General features: G+C 44.6%; 1 protein-coding gene across 1 annotated transcript in view; it reads left to right on the top strand.

The window, feature by feature from the left end:
* The window catches only part of LOC143172172 (integrin alpha-2-like), a 67,771-nt gene that overhangs the window by 37,783 nt on the left and 8,450 nt on the right, over positions 1 to 21,538 (top strand). The window contains 11 exon segments of the mRNA XM_076361425.1: positions 163 to 308; positions 1,611 to 1,703; positions 2,769 to 2,815; positions 2,817 to 2,843; positions 2,939 to 3,022; positions 6,354 to 6,456; positions 13,980 to 14,068; positions 14,070 to 14,088; positions 14,612 to 14,716; positions 15,042 to 15,155; positions 20,921 to 21,010. Of these exon segments, the coding sequence (XP_076217540.1) occupies positions 163 to 308; positions 1,611 to 1,703; positions 2,769 to 2,815; positions 2,817 to 2,843; positions 2,939 to 3,022; positions 6,354 to 6,456; positions 13,980 to 14,068; positions 14,070 to 14,088; positions 14,612 to 14,716; positions 15,042 to 15,155; positions 20,921 to 21,010 (917 nt within the window).

Below are 21,538 nucleotides of genomic sequence, written 5' to 3'. Positions count from 1 at the left end.
CAAGAAAATTTTATCATTTTGAGACTGCTCTGTGTTTAGCAAGCTACGAAAAAAGTAAAATATTTAGTGTGGTTTGGAAAGCCTTATCATTCTGTAATGTTGAGCATAGTAATGAGATCATGGGCAGACTCAGCAAAAAATGTGCTGTTATTCTTCTTGTAGCTATAAAGTACAATGCAACATTGGATGCAGATCTCCAGTCCTCTGGAGTGACTTCTAGAGGATTGTTCAAAGAAATGAGGTACATACAGAGGGATCTTGTGGTACGTCATGAGGAGAGTTGTGTTCATGACGTCTTCAGTGTACAAGTAAGTGCAATTGCAAGCAGCCTTATGTGACAAAACCGATCAGAGGAAGATGTTGATGAATTTTACATCTATAAGATTAATTTCATGCATGGTGTAATCAATGATTTACATTTTTCAAATCCCCCACAACCGGAAAATACCGAGTAAAATTCTGATTTCAAAGACACTAATAACTGTCTTATTCAGCACAGCTTTTTAGGACAGAAGAAGCCGCTCTTAATTATGTACTTCAGCTCTGACATAACACAGAGCCCATAGTCCATAGTTTCCCTCTGAGTAGATTCTTCTGTAAGAACTAAGACTTATGTGGCAAATGTTTTATCTCAAGCTAACAACATTTCAGGCAGACTTCTGGTGCATGCTAGCCCTATGTATACACAAGTTGTGTTGGAAAAAATAAAAATAAAGTCTCCTTCTTTGGAGAAGTACTCCACACAGAGCGCTGAGGGTGCCCCTCTACCTCCCCATCCTGTTGCGCAGCAAAATTGCTCATTCCACTCATGCCAAAAGACCACACTGGAGCTAGGATTTTCTTTTATTTTAAAAGCTCATTTGCTTAGAAGTATTTTAGCCTGCAAGTGAAGCTTTTGACCAAAAATGTGCCTGCTTCAAAGCAGGAAGAAAAGCACAAGCTGAGAATGTATGGGTGCTGGTTTTTGGGAGGGTTTTTTTTGTAGTATATTTCATGAATGGTAAATGTCTGGTAGGGATGCTTTTAACAAAAGACAGTGCATTTTAATGAATTCTTTTCAAAGTGATGATAAAACTGGCTATGGTCTACGAGTTTCTTTGATGTAGGATAATGACATGCTAAATATTCTGCAAAGTAGTCAATAAACCCTTATGTATTGTAGATTTTCCTACAAAACGTACAATAGAGTTTCCCTCTACACACTAACTCCTACAATGAGAGTACTTAACTAGCTCTCAGGTCGTGTAAATATGACTGCAAAAGTTCTGTAAAAATGCTGTAAAAAAACACTGTAGGAGTTAATGCTGTAGGTGACCTGTACTCTCTAGCCTGTATTCCTTCTTCCAAGCTCAGCACAAAATTCTCACAAGATCATTACAGCTCACAAGAAATTGCGCAGGACTGGTCCTTGTCCCACCTTTCTCCTGCCTCTCTTCTAGCCCTACCTCTCTTCCCCACCCATCTGCATCTCTAGGAATTACTGCCATAACACCTATTTGTACTGCTCCTTAGTGTAATACAAGTCCTGTTGAAGACACAGACTGGGAATTTCCTCTCTGTTTTATCAAAACCTGATATTAAGATGACTTTTCTGTCTGTTTCCTCTGCAGAGCGATGGGACTGAAGTCTTGTGTCAGACAGGAACAGCACAAAGTACAGTCATTTGCCAAATAAGCTATCCTATTTTCAGAACAGGAGAACAGGTACAGCTAGCACGTTTAAATAACCTTGAATGATACCCAAAAGCTTTTTTTGTTGTTTTCCCCTAAATCTGCATTTACTGCTGGTGAGGATTTCTTAGATTTGGCAACAGTTAACTTCCCTTTGGGATTCAGAGGCATTAAAAGAAGCAAACTAAGGGCTAAACTTTTGTGACCCTCTACCATATTAAAGGAAAAAAGGCTCTTGAAGCACATTTGTCCCTAGCCGTGGCTTTCAAATGCTACTGTAGCTTTGTAACTCTTGGAGGGTGAGGGCTGGGAGCAGAAGCAGAGAGCATCATGCGTAGCCTCCCGGGAACTGAGCACAATTCCCATCAAACCCCTCCTGCTGCATGAACCAGGGGTAGCTCCCTCTCCTGCTCTGTGAATCTCATCTCTCCAAGAAAGCAGCATTGCTTTGAGAGGAGAGGGGTGGCCCACACAGCCCTAGGATAGATCGTATATCCTTTTTCTCATATATACCATAAATCCTGGGATATCCATGGTTTTATGGAACTTAATCTATTATGCCTCTGGGGCAGAACAGAAATAGGCTTCCAGCCTCTAACACAGTCAACTGGAGCAATAAGAAACTTGCCAGAGAGAATATAAACATGATGTTCGGGCGGGGGGGGCAAAACCAAAAAACCTAATTAGATATAAAGAGTTAAGTTTGTTCTGAATTTTTAATGGCATTGGTCAAAGTGGACCTGTTGGAGTGACGTCGTGGAAAAGAGTGAATACAAAGCTTGTGTCAGTGCTAGTGTTTAAAAGCATGTAATTGAAGTAATCCTGAACACCTTTTGTTGCAGCTTGTAGCTAGTTATACACCATTTAAAAATGCAAATAGCTAATGTTTATGTAACAATGTCAATTTGTAGGTGAGAGAACAAAGCAATTTTGTAGTATTAGAAATTACTGAAATACTACACAGAAATAGGTGGAGAATTCAGATATAGAGGGCAATTCTAGACATTTGCACATATGAATAATTATGTTGTTATTGTGAAGTGCTTTGAATGTTGTACCATCAACTCATTTATCGTGTGTTCCTTGTCTCTTCCATAGGTATCTTTTTATATTACCTTTGATTTTAACCTGAAAAATCTTCAGAATGGCAGTTCTAAGTTTTTGTGCATTGAGGTAAAGTATATAATCATATGAAAGCAAGTTAGGTATTAATACCTTATTTGTATAAAATAATATAACATCCGACTTAAATGTGTTTTGATGAACAGTGAAAGTAAGGAAGAGCAAGAACTGGACAACCAGGTCAGCTTATCAATTCTTTTGTTGTATGATGCAGAAATTCACTTCACGAGGTATGCTGAATAATGTAAAGAGTTGCTGTCATTTTTCAAAGGCATTTGAATATAGTAACAGTCTTGAAAGGCCACTGAAAAGATAGTGAAACTTTGTTTTCATTTTGGAAGTCATAAACAATTCCCACTTCATCAACAATAGCAGAACCTTATGTTCTTCCAATAATCTTACACACAAAAAATTATGGAATGTGTAGTAAGAAATTGTGGATCCATGTTTACCTCTGCACAATTGTTACAGGGGATCAGATGCTCATGTAAATGGAAGCAGTATAAAAACCAAACAGTGCTTGTGGTTTTGATAATATAATTAGTATATACTATATAATAAGGGTGGGCCTCTGGGCTCAAATGTAGTGACGTTGGATCAAATCTGGAGTTACTGATCAAAACTCAACAAAAGAGCAACAACAAAAAGAAACAAAAATGCCCCAGTTCAAACTCTCAGCAAAGAAATTAAAAAATAAATACATTTTTATGGACATATCTGCTGAACCTGAACCAAAAATATAAATGCTTGTTAGCAGTTTGAGATAATGATTTGAACTAAAACCTGAGGTGGCACATGGCAGATTCCTCCTTGCTGCAGCTGCGGTGGCAGTGGGAGCAGCACACCCCGCTTTCCCATGCACCCGGAGACTCTGGCTCACACCTACCCCTTCCCTCCTGGTGTCAGCCCTTTCCCCTCCCTGTGGAAGGCAGGTCGAGGCTGTTGCAAGAGGGATCCTTTACCCTGGGAAGGGCAGTTTGTAAGGAGAGCCAGTTGGGTGGGCAGGGGGAGAAAGACAGACAAAAATCCCTTTAAGACTGATCTTTATTTCATGCCATTGAAACCTCTTATCTTCAGCCCTGGAAACCCCCAGTGATCTGGGATGCACTGAAACAGTAATTAGTCTGTTACTGTTCCAAACAAGAATAACTTCAGTTACAGTTTAACTTAAATTAGAACGGAAACAAAAATACACTGGTTTGACTCTTGGATCAAGATAGGATATTTTACTTTTCATCAAAGAAAATATTTGTTTATCTTATCTTCCCCAATTACTGAATTTCTAGGATAAACTATATGTAGTTATATTTGACGCACTTGATCACCAATTCTTGGTGGAAAAAATGCTTTTGTGTCCCGAAGCATTCCAAAATTTGTAAACATAAACTGGTAGAAAATAAATAGTAATTATTCAAAGAATGACAGAAATGTGAAAAAGAGGAAGCTGCTTAAAAATGCAGAGCAACGATGAATTTGGGGTAATGAATATTCAAAGACCACCATAACTACAAGAACTGTTGGTTGCATGCAATGACTTGAGCTGGAATAGGGAACACAGTACAGAAGCTGAGTTTAATAACCTGCTTTGCAACAGCAGTTTTGAAATATTCGGAGGCCCTGGATTCACCGCAGCTGGGTGCATCAATTCTGGAGTCATGCAGAATTTTTCAGATTATTTTAATTGCTGAAAAGCACTTGAGTCAGCGAAGCGAGTTGTTTCAACTCTCTGAGAAAGTCGCATGAGACTTTAAGAGAAGCAGAGTGTTTGTTACTAAAGCTAGCAGCCACACAGAGATTACAGGAACATCTGACTAGGTGGCTAGCACAGCAACTTAAGCAGCCTCCTAGGAAATTGAGATGGTGCAAACTTGAATCAGCAAATTTAATTAGCTGAGAAATACAAACAGAAACTCGGTGCTTCAGAAAAGGCCAGGCACGGAGTCTATAAAAGAGTTACTCAAGGAAAAACAGGGTTTTGAATTCAGGTGCATCTCCTAAGTATGAGAAAATGCAATTTCATATGCAAGTCAAAGCATGAAGGAATCCCTACAGCTAGAAAAGGATTAGTTATTCTTGGAGATGAATCAATTTAAAAGAACTAAAGGAAGTACACGTTATGCTAAGGTACAATTTTAAATGCTTCCCTTGGAGTTAGCTCATTTTTACACTCTCTTCCACTTAGGAAATATCTGTCTGGAGATAGTTCCTTCTTGAGGCAGGTAATTTAGCCAAGAAGCAACCTCTTAAAATACAAGGGTTGAGGAAAAAAGTGTCGTCTTGCTGAAGTGAGGCTTTTCTAGGGAAAATCTCCTAATCTGAGTTTCCAGGAGAAGAGATGGGAATCAGTCTTACTAGTGACTCCTGCAAGGACAAGGAAGCTGATACTGTGCATCCTGGAAGGACCGGAGATTTGAGCAATAAGGAAGCAGAAAATGCTTCATGCGGGTTTTCCTAGGAGTCCTTGTGAGGAGGCCCTTCAAGGAAAGGGCCCACGGGAGGAAGCATGGAGGATTGAAAAGGATCCACAACGCAATATAGAGGAGCACAACTGATCAGGAAGCACCTCTGTGAGACTGCACACATGTTAATTTGGGATTGTATGCACAGATGTTACCCAGATTAAATGGGGAGAGCGGCACTGCTAAAGAGGAGGGATTTGTACCTTGTGCTACAGGAAGAGCTGATGTAGGGAATCATGATAGCTCCTGCTCCTTGTTAACTCACTCCCCAGCTTGGTTTGACTGCTCAAATTAGCCGCCTCGAGGATGAAGACCAGAAACAGTTCTGGGATGCTTCAGAGGAGGAGCTGCTCACAGTAGCACATGGATGCGATACACCACACAGGGATGCTTTTGTTGTCTTTGAGTACGGTGCCAGCTGGCTGAGCCCCTCAAGCATCCACAGGCTCTCGTACCGTGTCCTTCCATCACACACCTGTAATTTCATGCTATGGTGGGCTATAACCACCCTCATGTTACTTTGGAAATTTTTAATGAAAAAAACCCATAAATAATAAAGTGGCCCAGAGGAAACAGAGGGCTATGGGATATGTACCATGCGCACAAGCAGGGTGCTGTGTGTGTTTCCACACTCAGGCAGTGCGGAAACAAGCCTGCCTGTGGTCTATGGCATTAGGGCCCAGGATCTCCCTTGGGGTCTGTTGGTATTTGCTGTTATAGATGTACTAAGGGGAACTGTCAGGGGGCCTTTTCTGAGGACGGAGACCACTGCAAGGCTGAAAGTTGCAGTTTGTGCCTGGGAGAGGAGCTTGCAGTATGGCGCTGAAACACCATGGGGTGCAAGAGGCTGAGCGGAGCCTGCGTTTCATGCAGCCCTCCTGTCTTACCTTCACATGCTTGCTCCAGCTTCGGGCTTCAGTACACCATGTATTTTCTTAACCAACTTTGTAAAATTCAAACAGCAGTACAAGTGACTTATTTTATCTCTGACTGTACTTCTGACCTGTTTCACAAACTTACAACAAACCAAAGCACATCCAGTTACATATGTTTTCAAAGCAGCTACCAAATTGAAATGTATTGTTTTATGGTTGTTAACTAGGCTTGCCAACATCAACTTCTATGAAGTATACTCTGGTCATAACATTCCTTCCATTGTGAAAAATTTTGAAGATATTGGCCCCAAGTTCAGCTTCTCAGTTAAGGTTAGTAAATGGTTTTGGTTTGAGAAGCTGCCTTACCTCCTCCTGTAGTCTGGTCCCAAAACATAGTTGAAAAAACATTCCTGATTTCACTGTCTGATTTTGATGCTTTTGAATCACCCAAGTAAGAAAAAAATTGCAAATACCTGGGGGATTGTTGTGGTTTAACCCAGCAGGCAGCTAAACACCACACAGCCATTTGCTCACTCCCCCCACACCAGTGGGATGGGGGAGAGAATCAGGAAAAAAAAAAGTAAAATTCATGGGTTGAGATAAAGACAGTCTAATAGGACAGCAAAGGAAGGGAAAATAATAATAATAGTAACGATAAAAGAAGATACAAAATAAGTGATGCACAATACAATTGCTCACCACCTGCCGAACGATGCCCAGCCAGTTCCCGAGCAGCGGTCACCGCCCTCTGGCCAACTCCCCCCCAGTTTATATACTGAGCATGACGTCATATGGTATGGAATATCCCTTTGGCCAGTTTGGGTCAGCTGTCCTGGCTGTGCCCCCTCCCAGCTTCTCGCTGGCAGGGCACGAGAAGCTGAAAAGTCCTTGACTGGTGTAAGCACTACTTAGCAACAACTAAAACATCAGTGTGTTATCAACATTATTCTCATCCTAAATCCAAAACACAGCACTGTACCAGCTCCTAGGAAGAAAATTAACTCTATCCCAGCCAAAACCAGGACAGTATCCACCCCTCATTCTATACCATCTACGTCATGCCCAGGTCCCATACTTTCCAATACAGTCCAATTAATCACCACCCCTTTTCCTGTCTTTTCAAATATACACACAGACATCATTCCCTTAGTCTATGGGCCATCCCTCTAAAATATCTGTTGGGTTCATTCAGTCCATGACTTTGGGCTCCATCTGTCATAACAGTCTTTCAGGGCAGGAGAGATGGTGTGTGGTGTTGGATTATTGCATGCTGAAGCCAGTTTTGGTCCCATCACCGCCGCACTTGTCTGGTTCTATCATCGCTGCACTTTGCTCGGTTTCATCAAAGTTCATTCATCATTAATCTAGGTGATTCTTACTGTAATACCTTTGATATGGCATATAGCCACCATAGAAGTGATGACATACAGTATTATATAGCAATTAACATCATACAATTCAGATCATTGGCTATTCTCACCCAAAATCAAATCCCCTTGAGGTACACATCGGACTTCCCCATCCTCCTGCATCACCCACCAAGTGAACCCAGGTCCTTGAGCAAAAGCAATCCCACAGATGGGTTTGCCTTTGCCTGAGGCAGGAGTAACCCAGACTGCCTTCCCCAGCATATTTTTTATGTGCACTACAGGGACTTTATCCCCTTCTACAGTACGTAAAAGTTATGACTGGGCAGGGCCAGCTCGATTGGCAGATCCCCTAGTGTTGACTAACCGGGTGGCCTTTGCTAAACGTGTATCCTAATGTTTGAACATACCAGCACCCATTGCTCTCAGTGTAATCTTTAACAGTCCATCGTATCAGTCAATTTTCCCGGAGGCTGGTGCATGACAGGGGATGTGATACACCCACTCAATGCCGTGCTCTTTGGCCCAGGGGTCTATGAGGTTGTTTCGAAATGAGTCCCGTTGTCTGACTCAATTCTTTCTGGGGTGCCATGTCGCCATAGGACTTGCTTTTCAAGGTCCAGGATAGTGTTCCGGGCAGTGGCATGGGGCACGGGATATGTTTCCAGCCATCCGGTGGTTGCCTCCACCATTGTAAGCACGTGGCGCTTGCCTTGGCGGGTTTGTGGGAGTGTGATATAATCGATCTGCCAGGCCTCCCCATATTGATATTTCAGCCATCGTCCTCCATAGCAGAGAGGCTTTAACCGCTTGGCTTGCTTGATTGCAGCGCATGTTTCGCATTCATGGATAACCTGTGCAATAGTGTCCATGGTCAAGTCCACCCCTCGATCACGAGCCCATCTGTATGTTGCATCTCTTCCTTGGTGACCTGAGGTGTCATGGGCCCACCAAGCTAGAAATAATTCACCCTTCTGTTGCCAGTCCAGATCCACCTGAGCCACCTCAGTCTTAGCAGCCTGATCCACCTGCTGGTTGTTTTGATGTTCTTCAGTGGCCCGACTCTCAGGTATGTGAGCATCTACGTGACGGACTTTTACAACCAGGTTCTCCACCTGGGCAGCAATATCTTGCCACAATGCGGCAGCCCAGATGGGTTTGCCTCTGCGCTGCCAGTTGCTCCGCTTCCATTGCTGCAACCACCCCCACAGGGCATTTGCCACCATCCATGAGTCAGTCTAGAGATAGAGCACTGGCCACTTTTCTTGTTCAGCAATATCTAAAGCCAGCTGGATGGCTTTCATCTCTGCAAACTGACTCGATTCACCTTCTTCAGCAGTTTCTGCAACTTGTCGTATAGGACTCCATACAGCAGCTTTCCACCTCTGATGCTTTCCCACAAGACAACAGGACCCATCAGTGAACATAGCATATTGCTTCTCATTTTCTGGTAGTTCATTATACAGTGGGGCCTCCTTAGCACACGTCACCTCCTCCTCTGGCGATATTCCAAAATCTTTGCCTGTCCATAAGTCCATAATCACTTCCAAGACTCCTGGGCGACTGGGGTTTCCTATTCAAGCCCGTTGTGTGATCAGTGCGACCCACTTACTCCATGTAGCATCAGTTGCATGATGTGTACAGGGGACCCTCCCTCTGAACATCCAGCCCAGCACCGGCAGTCGGGGTGCCAGGAGGAGCTGTGCTTCAGTACCAACCACTTCCAAAGCAGCTCGAACCCCTTCATATGCTGCCAATATCTCTTTTTCAGTTGGAGTATAGTGGGCCTCGGATCCTCTGTATCCCCGACTCCAAAACCCTAGGGGTCAACCTCGAGTCTCCCCTGGTGCTTTCTGCCAGACGATCCAGGTAGGGCCGTTCTCCCCGGCTGCGGTGTAGAGCACATTTTTTACATCTTGTCCTGCCCGGACTGGCCCCAGGGCTACTGCATGAACTATCTCCTCTTTAATTTGTTCAAAGGCTTGTCCTTGCTCAGGGCCCCATTTGAAATCGTTCTTCTTTCGGGTCACTTGATAGAGAGGGCTTACGATCAGACTGTAATTTGGAATATGCATTCTCCAAAAACCCACAGCGCCTAAGAAAGCTTGTGTTTCCTTTTTGCTAGTTGGTGGAGACATGGCTGTTATTTTGTTGATCACATCCATTGCGATCTGACGACGTCCATCTTGCCATTTTATTCCTAAAAACTGGATCTCCTGTGCAGGTCCCTTGACCTTACTTTGTTTTATGGCAAAACCGGCTTTCAGCAGGATTTGGACTATTTCCTTCCCTTTTTCAAAAACTTCTCCTGCTGTGTTGCCCCACACGATGATGTCATCAATGTATTGCAGGTGATCTGGAGCCTCACCCTGTTCCAGTGCAGTCTGGATCAGTCCATGGCAAATGGTGGGGCTGTGTTTCCACCCCTGGGGCAGTCGGTTCCAGGTGTACTGGACGCCCCTCCAAGTGAAAGCAAACTGTGGCCTGCACTCTGCTGCCAAAGGGATTGAGAAAAACGGATTAACAATATCAATTGTGGCATACCACTTGGCTGCCTTTGACTCCAATTCATATTGAAGTTCTAGCATGTCTGGTACGGCAGCACTCAGCGGCGGCGTGACTTCATTTAGGCCACGATAGTCTACTGTTAGTCTCCACTCTCCATTAGACTTCCGCACTGGCCATATGGGACTGTTAAAGGGTGAGCGAGTCTTGCTGATCACTCCTTGGCTCTCCAGTAGGTGAATCAGCTCATGGATGGGAATCAGGGAATCTCGGTTGGTGCAATATTGCTGCCGGTGCACCATGGTGGTAGCGATTGGCACCTGTTGTTCTTTGACCTTCAGCAACCCCACAACAGAGGGGTCCTCCGAGAGACCAGGCAAGGTGGACAGCTGTTTAATTTCCTCCATCTCCAAGGCAGCTATACCAAAAGCCCTCCGGTACCCTTTTGGGTCCTTGAAATACCCTCTCCTGAGGGAGTCTATGCCAAGGATGCACGGAGCATCTGGGCCAGTCACAATGGGGTGCTTTTGCCACTCATTCCCAGTTAGGCTCACTTCAGCCTCCAATACAGTTAGCTGTTGGGATCCCCCCGTCACTCCAGAAATACAGATGGGTTCTGCCCCTGTATAGCTTGATGGCATTAGGGTATACTGTGCACCGGTGTCTACTACAGCCTTCTACTCCTGTGGGTCTGATGTGCCAGGCCATCGAATCCACACAGTCCAGTAAACTCGGTTGTCCCTTTCCTCCACCTGGCTGGAGGCAGGGCCCCTCTAGTCCTGGTCATAGTATTCATTACTCACTTCTTGTAAATGCGAATCAAAAGTCCCTTTATTAAGATCGGAAGTAAGATTGGCCCTTCTACTCTGTCTGGGGAACTGCCCGCTGGAAACTGGAGCAGCAATTTTCCTGGAAGAACCCCTTTCTGTGATTGTTTTCCCTTGCAATTCACGTACCCGTGCCCCTAGGGCTGAGGTAGGTTTTCCATCCCACTTCCTCATGTCCTCTCCGTGGTCACGCAGGTAAAACCACAGGGTGGCCCGTGGTGTGTACCCACTATATCCTCTCTCTTGAGCAGAGGGACGCTTACTCCTAATGGCTGAGATACTGGTCCATACAGGTGGGGAGTAGGACATATCCTCTTTGAATCGCTGGCACTCCTGGGACAGTTTCTCGGCTAACATGTCCAGCAGTTTCTCCACAGCCGAGATGCAGGTCTGTAGGGAGGAAGAGAGACTTTCCTCGTATTGCTGGAGTTGACCAGCCAATTCATCCACCGTTTGTCCCTCTCCGTCTTTCCAGATCATCACTGCCAATGAGTTGGTATATGATGATCGTGTGCTCCGTATCAACTTCCGCCACATGGGTCACGTGCACTTGACTTCATCTGGATCTTTGGATAACTGCTCATTGTCCAGGTTATCATAAATCACCTCCAGCACAGCTAATTCCCTCAGGTACTGGATACCTCTCTCCATGGTGGTCCACTTGCCTGGGTGACATACAACATCTTCCTTGAAGGGATACCTTTCCTTCACGCCTGACAGGAGTCGCCTCCAGAGGCTGAGGACTCGTGTCCCTTTTCCAACTGCTTTGTCAATGCCCCCTTCCCTGGAAAGGGATCCCAGCTGCTTGGCTTCCCTACCCTCTGATTCCAGGCTACTGGCCCCATTATCCCAGCATCGGAGCAGCCAGGTGACAACGTGCTCATCTGGACGTTGGCTGAAATCTTTTCGTATATCTCACAGCTCACTCAGGGATAGGGATCAGGTGGTTACCATCTCATTTATGGGTTCTGCCTCTTCCTCCTCCTGTTCTCGTGATGGCCCTGTTTCATCTTCATCCCTTACTAAACGAGCTGATTTTCTTGTGTATTTCTTCTTGTGTATAGGGGCAACTGATACCGGCATGGGTTGGTTCTCTGGTTCAGCTGCAGTGCCTGTCGCCAGGATTTGAGTAGCTGCAGTGCCTGTCATGGGGGTTGGAGTAGTTGCGGTGCCTGTCGCCGGGGTTTGAGTAGCCGCAGTGCCTGTCGCGGGGGTTGGAGTAGCCACAGTACCTGTCACGGGGGTTTGAGTAGCCACAGTGCCTGTCGTGGGGGTTTGAGTAGCCACAGTGCCTCTCGTGGGGGTTGATCTCTGGATGGTGGTATTAAATAATTGTTTAACCTTAAACAAGACCTGAACCACATTCAGGAGACAGAGCAATAGGAACATGCTGGTTTGAACATCCCAAGGATATTCAAAATTCTCTACAGCTGTTGTAACTCGCCTGAAGGAGAAAGGGAAGGTGAAGGAGCAGGGGAAAGTGTTCCCCCCGTCTCCCCCACAGATTGGTTCCCTGAGGAGAAAAGGTAAAAGGTGTAATTATTAATAGTTTCCGAAAAGTGGTTCCCGAGGTACGGAGATGATGGCAATGCTGAGTACAAATACAGAAGTACAAATACGAAAATTAGTCTCATGACCAATAATTTTATCATATCATAAACCAGTAGTGTTACACAGTGCAGCAAAATAATATCCTTGATCCAGCTCCCAGAGGTGATAGACAGCACAACAGGGAACATATACAGCAAGTAAGGTGTTACATAACACAACTTTGAGAACAAGCACGACAACTTTGAGAGTAAATTAATCAACATTGTGACCAGCGACTGTTAAACCAATATGATGAACGCGTATAACAAATTTGCCTTAACACGCTCTGGTCAGATCTGTTGTTATCTCAACCCTTCGTGCCCCACGTTGGGCGCCAAAAGGACTGTTATAGTTTAACCTGGCAGGCAGCTAAACACCACACAGCCGTTTGCTCATTCCCCCCCCACACCCAGTGGGATGGGGGAGAGAATCAGGAAAAAAAAAGTAAAATTCATGGGTTGAGATAAAGACAGTTTAATAATTGAAATAAAGTAAAATAGTAGTAATAAAAGTGATAAAAGAATATACAAAATAAGTGATGCACAATGCAATTGCTCACCACCCACCCACCGATGCCCAGCCAGTTCCCAAGCAGCGGTCACCCCTCCCCGGCCACCTCCCCCCAGTTTATATACTGAGCATGACGTCATATGGTATGGAATGTCCCTTTGGCCAGTTTGGGTCAGCTGTCCTGGCTGTGCCCCCTCCCAGCTTCTCGCTGGCAGAGCATGAGAAGCTGAAAAGTCCTTGACTTAGTGTAAGCACTGCTCAGCAACAACTAAAACATCTGTGTGTTATCAACATTATTCTCATCCTAAATCCAAAACACAGCACTATACCAGCTCCTAGGAAGAAAATTAACTCTATCCCAGCCAAAACCAGGACAGGGATAAATGCTTATAGTCTTTATCAGGTTAAGGATGAAACTTGCACTTACTGCACAAGTAGAATGGGGGAGGGATTGGTCCTGCACTGTTTACATATTTAGAAGATGGTTAATGCTTAACTTTAGGCTAACTTAAACTGTTATTTCACAGAGCATATTTGTCTTCTGCCGACTTGATAAAGGAAAACAAGTCTTTGCAGGCTTGGACTTTGAAACTTGAAGTTTGGCAAGAGTTAAGTGCTAAAACCAGATGCAAGAACTAGCCAGATCACAGCATTTATTACGTAACTCAGAATAACTTAGATACAAATATGCAGTGTGGAAGAAACTTAAATTATGTTCCATTTACATTCCTGTAACTGCTACTCTAAAGGACTAAATAACAGGCCTATTGGCTGTGGCAGAATATTTGCTTTTCAAAACATATTTCATGCAGTTAATAAGAGCTTTGCTAAGGAAACAGACAGGGACCTGAAGCTATACAGTATACTTTCTGCTTTACTATTGGCATAATGTAATTATTACCCTAGTAAGCGTATTAATACAAAAGTCATTGAAGCAAAAGGAGTCCAGTTCTTTCATAATTATCCATGATTTCTGATTTTCTTGCTATACCAAATAATTTATGCATATGTAAGTATAGCTACCTGAATTAATTGTGAGTTATTTGCTTTGCAGGTAACAACAGGAAGTATTCCAGTAAAGATGGCATCTGTAAAAATCCATCTTCCAGAACTGACCAACAAAGATAACCCACTGATATACATCTGCAGTCGCCACAGATCAGGTGAAGAACTGAATTGCACAAACTGCCGTGTTTCGGGTTTATTCAGTGCCATAAACATCAATTATTTCCCTCATAGTGTGGCTAAGATTCAGGGAATCTCTGCCTTTTCTCCTTGTCCCTTCCTCACAAAGGGAAGGGGGAGGACCACAATGTCAGCGGTACACTGGTCTAGTACTTGGCAGATGTGGATTATCTTTACGGTCCATAACTGATTTTTCATACAACCCTGGAGCTCTTCGACTAGGTCCTTCTCCAAGTTCCTGGGAAGGGCAAAATAAAAATGGAATTTTTAGATCAAGACAAACCTTTCAGGTCAATCTAGGGGAAAAAAATCACCATAAGAGCAGTTTAATTCTGACCAAAAACACATACGGTCTCTTAGTTTCCAAAAGTATCCAGTATTATATAATTCACAATCTAGCCTTTCACAGCCACCATCTCATCACAGAAATATATATTATTATGATGACTATAAACTCCTGAGTATAATGTTATCGAATTCCATTCCTGCCATCTTTCCTAGGCCAGAGGTGTTACTTGTCAAGCTTGGATAAATCCACTGCAAATAGGAAAAAGATCTTATTCTGCATCTTTCAAGAAAGAGAACTTCAGAGCTTCCAAAGAACTGGTAAATAAGACTTAGGTCTGCAGTACCGCAGGACAGGGGCACAGAGCTAATCCTTTCAAGCCCACTGCTGTACCTGTGGGGACAGCTATGGTGGGGGGTGGCATTCCTCACTCACAGTGCAGGAGTGCAGCCTATGGATGTTCTTACATATTGCATCTGCCTTAGAGAGAAGAAAAGGTGTGTGTTCTTCACAGCTTGCAAGCACTTAATTTGTATGCACAGAATAGCAAAGGCAAGGGCAAAAAATCTGAATGTTAAAAGAACATTTGTTAAAGTGTATTTTTTAATGCACGCTGTTGCCTCTCCTTGCTGTTTTCCCTGGAAGAACTGTAAGAATGCAAAGTGCAGTAACATCGCATGCAAACTGGAAGACCTCATGCTGAAGGGAGAGTATTTTGTGAATGTGTCCACCCAGATCTGGAACGGAACCTTTGCTGCTGTATCAGCTGCGTCTTCATGAAGGAACCAATACTAAAATATTTCCTAGTTCCTGATATTTTTCAAACTTCAGTAAAGAGACCTTCCAATCTAGAAAGACCTTCCTTTACTTTACATTGTTGTGTGTGTTTTTCCAGATTGAAAACTTGAATCTAAAGGTTACTTTTAAGTAAGTAGTGAGGCCACATAACAGAGCTGATAACCTTCAGTCCAGCACAAAACCTAAGAAAGTGCTGTGATAATGCAGATCTTCACAGCTGTAAAAAAACATTTTTCTGTGTCTGTTAAATTCATTCAAGAGGAACTACAGTTTCCACAAAACTCAACATAGGACAGCAGAGTACAGTATTGTCATAACCTGGAAAATAATGTTGCTTTTAGATTTTGAACATCATAGCCTACATAGTGATCATTTTAAGTCACATCAAAATATCAAGAGCCTATTAGATATCAAGATAGTCACATCAAAATATCAAGAGCCTAGCAGCACAAAGGAACTCCAGCCAGTAAGACAGCTTCATTGGGGGCCCAACTTAAATGCCTCTATGCAAACACGCGTAGCATGGGGAATAAACAAGAGGAGTTAGAGACGTGCACACGCCTGCAGGGCTACAACCTTATTGGCATCATGGAGACGTGGTGGGAGGGCTCCTATGCTTGGAGTGTTGGGACTGAGGGATACAGGCTCTTTAGGAAGGACAGGCAGGGGAGACGAGGAGGGGGCGTCGCCCTCTGTGTCAATGACCAGCTGGAGTGCATGGAGCTCTGCCTGGGGATGGATGAGGAGCTGACTGAGAGCTTATGGGTCAGGATCAAAGGGAAGGCAGGGACAGGTGACATTACGGTGGGGGTCTGCTACAGGCCACCTGACCAGGAAGACCGAGCGGATGAGGCCCTCTATAGACAGATGGGAGCAGCCTCACGCTCACAAGCCCTGGTCCTCATGGGGGACTTCAACCACCCCGACATCTGTTGGAGGGACAACACAGCAGGGCATAAGCAATCCGGGAGATTCCTGGAATGCGTCGATGATAACTTCCTTCTCCAAGTGATAGAAGAGCCAACGAGGAGAGGGGCTATGCTGGACCTTGTTCTCGCCAACAAGGAGGGGCTGGTGGGGAATGTGAAACTCAAGGGCAGCCTGGGCTGCAGTGACCATGAAATGGTGGAGTTCAAGATCCTGAGGGCACCGAGGAGGGCGCACAGCAAGCTCACTACCCTGGACTTCAGGAGAGCAGGCTTTGGCCTCTTCAGGGATCTGCTTGGTAGAGTGCCATGGGACAAGGCCCTGGAGGGAAGAGGGGCCCAAGAAAGCTGGGTAATAGTCAAGGATCACCTCCCTCAAGCTCAGGAGCGATGCATCCCAACAAAGAAGAAGTCAGGCAAAAATGTCAGGAGGCCTGCATGGATGAACAAGGAGCTCCTGGGCAAACTCAAACACAAAAAGGAAGCCTACAGAGGGTGGAAGCAAGGACAGGTAGCCTGGGAGGAATACAGAGAAATTGTCCGAGCAGCCAGGGATCAGGTTAGGAAAGCTAAAGCCCTGATAGAATTAAATCTGTCCAGGGACATCGAGGGCAACAAGAAAAGATTCTATAGGTACGTCGGGGATAAAAGGAAGACTAGGGAAAATGTGGGCCCTCTCCGGAATGAAACGGGAGACCTGGTTACCCGGGACACGGAGAAGGCGGAGGTACTCAATGACTTTTTTGCCTCGGTCTTCACGGGCAAGTGCTCGAGCCTCACCGCCCAAGCTGCAGAAGGCAAAGCCGGGGACTGGGAGAATGAAGAGCCGCCCACTGTGGGAGAAGATCAGGTTCGAGACCATCTAAGGCACCTGAAGGTGCACAAGTCCATGGGACCCGATGAGATCCATCCGCGGGTCCTGAGGAAACTGGCGGATGAAGTTGCTAAGCCACTATCCATCATATTTGAGAAGTCGTGGCAGTCCGGTGAAGTTCCCACTGACTGGAAAAGGGGAAACATAACCCCCATTTTTAAAAAGGGAAAAAAGAAAGACCCGGGGAACTACAGGCCAGTCAGTCTCACGTCTGTGCCTGGGAAGATCATGGAACAGATCCTCCTGGACGCTATGCTAAGGCACGTGGAGGACAGGGAGGTGATTCAAGACAGCCAGCATGGCTTCACCAAGGGCAAGTCCTGCCTGACTAACCTAGTGGCCTTCTAGGATGGAGTGACTACATCAGTGGACATGGGAAGGGCTACAGATGTCGTCTATCTGGACCTCTGTAAGGCCTTTGACATGGTCCCCCACAACATCCTTCTCTCTAAACTGGAGACGTATGGATTTAATGGGTGGACTGTCCGGTGGGTGAGGAATTGGTTAGATGGTCGCATCCAGAGGGTAGTGGTCAACGGCTCAATGTCCAGATGGAGGTTGGTGACGAGTGGCGTCCCGCAGGGGTCCGTATTGGGACCGGTACTGTTTAATATCTTCATCAATGACATAGACAGTGGGATCGAGTGCACCCTCAGCAAGTTTGCAGATGACACCAAGCTGAGTGGCGCAGTCGACATGCCAGAGGGACAGGATGCCATCCAGAGGGACCTGGACAAGCTGGAGAAGTGGGCCCGTGTGAACCTCATGAGGTTCAACAAGGCCAAGTGCAAGGTCCTGCACCTGGGTCGGGGCAACCCCCGGTATCAGTACAGGCTGGGGGATGAAGGGATTGAGAGCAGCCCTGCCGAGAAGGACTTGGGGGTACTGGTGGAGGAAAAGCTGGACATGAGCCAGCAATGCGCACTCGCAGCCCAGAAGGCCAACCGTATCCTGGGCTGCATCAAAAGAAGCGTGGCCAACAGGTCGAGGGAGGTGATTCTGCCCCTCTACTCTGCTCTGGTGAGACTCCACCTGGAGGACTGTGTCCAGCTCTGGAGCCCTCAGCATAAGAAAGACACGGACCTGTTGGAGCGGGTCCAGAGGAGGGCCACGAAAATGATCAGGGGGATGGAACGCCTCTCCTATGAAAAAAGGCTGAGAGAGTTGGGGTTGTTCATCCTAGAGAAGAGAAGGCTTTGGGGAGACCTTATTGCAGCCTATCAGTACTTAAAGGGGGCTGTCGTGGTTTAATCTCAGTCGGCAACTAAGCACCACGCAGCCGCTCTCCTGGATTTAGGATGAGAACAAAGTTGATAACGCACCGATGTTTTAGTTGTTGCTAGGTAATGCTTACACTAGCCAAGGACTTTTTAGTTTTCCATGCTCAACCGACTGAGAAAGCTGGAGGTGCACAAGAAGCTGGGAGGGGGCACAGCCAAACTGGCCAAAGGGACATTCCATACCATGTGACGTCATGCTCAGTACATAAACTGGGGAAAGCTGGCCGGGGGGGGCCGCTGCTCGGGGACTGGCTGGGCATCGGTTGGCGGGTGGTGAGCAATTGTACTGTGCATCACTTGCTTTGTGTATTATTATTATTATCATATTATTATTATTATCATTTTATTTCAATTATTAAACTGTTTTTATCTCAACCCACGAGTTTTTCTCACTTGTGCTCTTCCAATTCTCTCCCCCATCCCACCGGGGGTGAGGGGAGTGAGCGAGCGGCTGCGTGGTGCTCAGTTGCCGACTGAGATTAAACCACGACAGGGGCTTATAAAAACGATGGCGGCAAACTTTTTAGCAGGGCCTGTTGCGACAGGACAAGGAGGAATGGCTTTAAACTAAAGGGGGGTAGATTTAGACTAGATATAAGGAAGAAATTTTTTCCGCTGAGGGTGGTGAAACACTGGAACAGGTTGCCCAGAGAACTGGTGGATGCCCCATCCCTGAAAACATTCAAGGTCAGGCTGGATGGGGCTCTGAGCAACCTGATTTAGTTGAAGATGTCCCTGCCCACGGCAGGGGGGGTTGGACTAGATGACCTTTAAAGGTCCCTTCCAACCCAAACTATTCTATGATTCTATGATTCTATTAGTGCTGCCAGTTATATTTGTTAGAGAAGGTATGGAAATTTTTTTTAATTGATTTTTTTGTTTTTATTAGAGTTGGTGTCAAAGAAACTGTCCTTGCTTAAAAACCTACAGGATGCTTAAAAATATCCATCAATAATATCTTGACTTTCCCATTTTAAATCACCATTTTAAATCAGGATATAACTCATCATGAATTACCAGACTTTTTAAATGAGACCATGTTTGCTTCTCAGCTAGGCAACCAACCAGACTGTCTTGGAGTCCTAGGTTTGCCTAGAGCATCAGGAACATGATACAGTCTCAGTCTGTCTGGCGAGTCTTATGGCAGGTATTGACATTTAACAGCAGGCTTGTTGTCAGCTTCAGCATTCAGCTCTTAAAAGGAAAAGGTCAGATTGATAATGTAATATACTTATGCAAATGTGTGAAGGAAAGCATCTGTCTGTCTGTCTGTAAAAGTTTGTATTTTTCAAATCAGCTGGGTCAAGACCACTTGTTAGTGCTGTCAGGTATGCAGAAGGTGGAGACCTGAATAAAAGGTTGCTACCCTCACAAGAAAGTGAGTGGAAATAATTTGTTTACCACTGGGAGATGGGAAGGGAAGATCGCATGTCAGTTTTCCTCTCATCTCCCATTTTGTTATTTTCTATTTGATTGTCAATGTTCAGTGCAAATAATCTTGCAAGCACCCAACAATGCCACATAATCAGCCTTTTTATTTAGTGGCAATCGTTCATTGTCCAAGAAGAGGACAGCAGGCTTCCTGGTACCTGCTAAGCAAAGCAAGGAAAGATGTGTTTAGGAATTAACAAGATGCCTTGAATAGTGCTCAGGCAGGTTTCTAAACATTTAGGAGTGCAGGACAGACCACTTGGGCAGATTGCCATGGTGCAGGCGTGCAATAACTGTATACTGCAGGGACGGTCAATTCAGTGTGTGTCAGCTGCTGTGGACCCACGGTAGCTCGCCCACAGTACCTGGCCCTGCTGGGGGCTGTAGGCTTGTTAGAACCAGTTGCAGAGAAATGGTTGAGGAGGCAAAAGGACGGAGCACTCATTGCATCTGGTACGGCTGGCGAGAGCTCCCGTATTCCCATGAACCTGAGGCCATTCCCATGCACAGGGAGAACAGTGGTGAGCTGGTAGTGTCTGCACAGCTGTGCTCCTCTGCCTCTGGACACATGCGCAGAAGCAAGTGGTATCTGGCACAAGGTCCCTTTTCAAATAGGAATTGGCTTAAGATTTTTGTTGTCATCTTTGTTTAAGCCGAGGGAGTGATGTCAGAATTTGAGCAGTGGAGAGGAACAGATAGTGATAGGAAAAAATAAATGGGGAAAAACAGAAGCATTGGATAGAAGTGAGGGGGGAAAGAAGAGAAAGAACATCCAGTTTCCATTTCTTTCAAAGGCCAGAGATATGTCCCCATCTGTCTTTTGTTGCTGAGCTATTTCTCCCTTTCTGTTATTTTTTTTCTCCATCTCTTCCCTGCTAGTAGCAGTGACAGCTTTGAAATAACTATAAAAATGGATATATAATAAAATTCTTCTGTTTTGCTTGAACTATATGTTAAAGAAGAAAAGCCAGTTCTCCAGTTTCATTGCTAATAAGTAAAAACAGCAAAATTAGGCCTGGATTACTGATACATTATTACTTTCATAGACACATTAGCTTGGGACAAATAGAAAGATAATTTTAATTTTCTTAATACTGTGATTTTTTTCTGGTTCTGAAGTCTTCATTTCAAAGCAAGAGAATTATTTTTAGGATGTCTATATTCTAATCAATTTGCCCTGTAATAGAGCTTTACAGTTTTTTTTATCTCTTTCAGTCAACTTTCCAGACATTACAAAATTCTGCAGAGGCAGAAATCTATACTCATAACCCCGAGTTATTTATAATTGGAGAGAATACCCTAACTGTAAGTGATGGATAAGTAGATTTTTTTCAACTTCTCTATCTTTTACTGTATTAAAGTGATAATATTTAATTTTCAGTGTCCTTTAGGAGTACATAGCAAATTACAAACTCTGATGACATTTGATTATGTTGAACTAATGTATCCTTTTGGCTATATACAACCTCCCTTAAGTTACTAAAATGTTTTAATTTCAGCCGACTGCTATATAAACCAGACTTAGTTAAAATCTGCAGATCTCAAATAGATTGTAGAACTATCAGCAAAACTCAGTTAGAAACTTCTGAAATTCATTTAGCTTCCTGTTCATGAAAAGATCAAAATTTGGACTTCTTTCTGCAACAGAATTAATTGTTGTAGATAAATGAGCTCTGGGAAGAAACATTTTACCAAATCTGATTTATAGTCTTACTTCTGTAAGTGTATTTGATTTGATGTTTGTAGACAGATGTTTGGCACAGGTCTCCAGCAAATATACTTAATCTCATTTGTAAAAGAATGTGGAGTATTTTTTGCATTTGGAATGGCTGT

Source organism: Aptenodytes patagonicus, chromosome W (assembly GCF_965638725.1).
Source record: "Aptenodytes patagonicus chromosome W, bAptPat1.pri.cur, whole genome shotgun sequence".
NCBI classification, from domain to species: Eukaryota; Metazoa; Chordata; class Aves; order Sphenisciformes; family Spheniscidae; genus Aptenodytes; species Aptenodytes patagonicus.
This window is presented reverse-complemented; position numbering and strand designations above follow the sequence as displayed.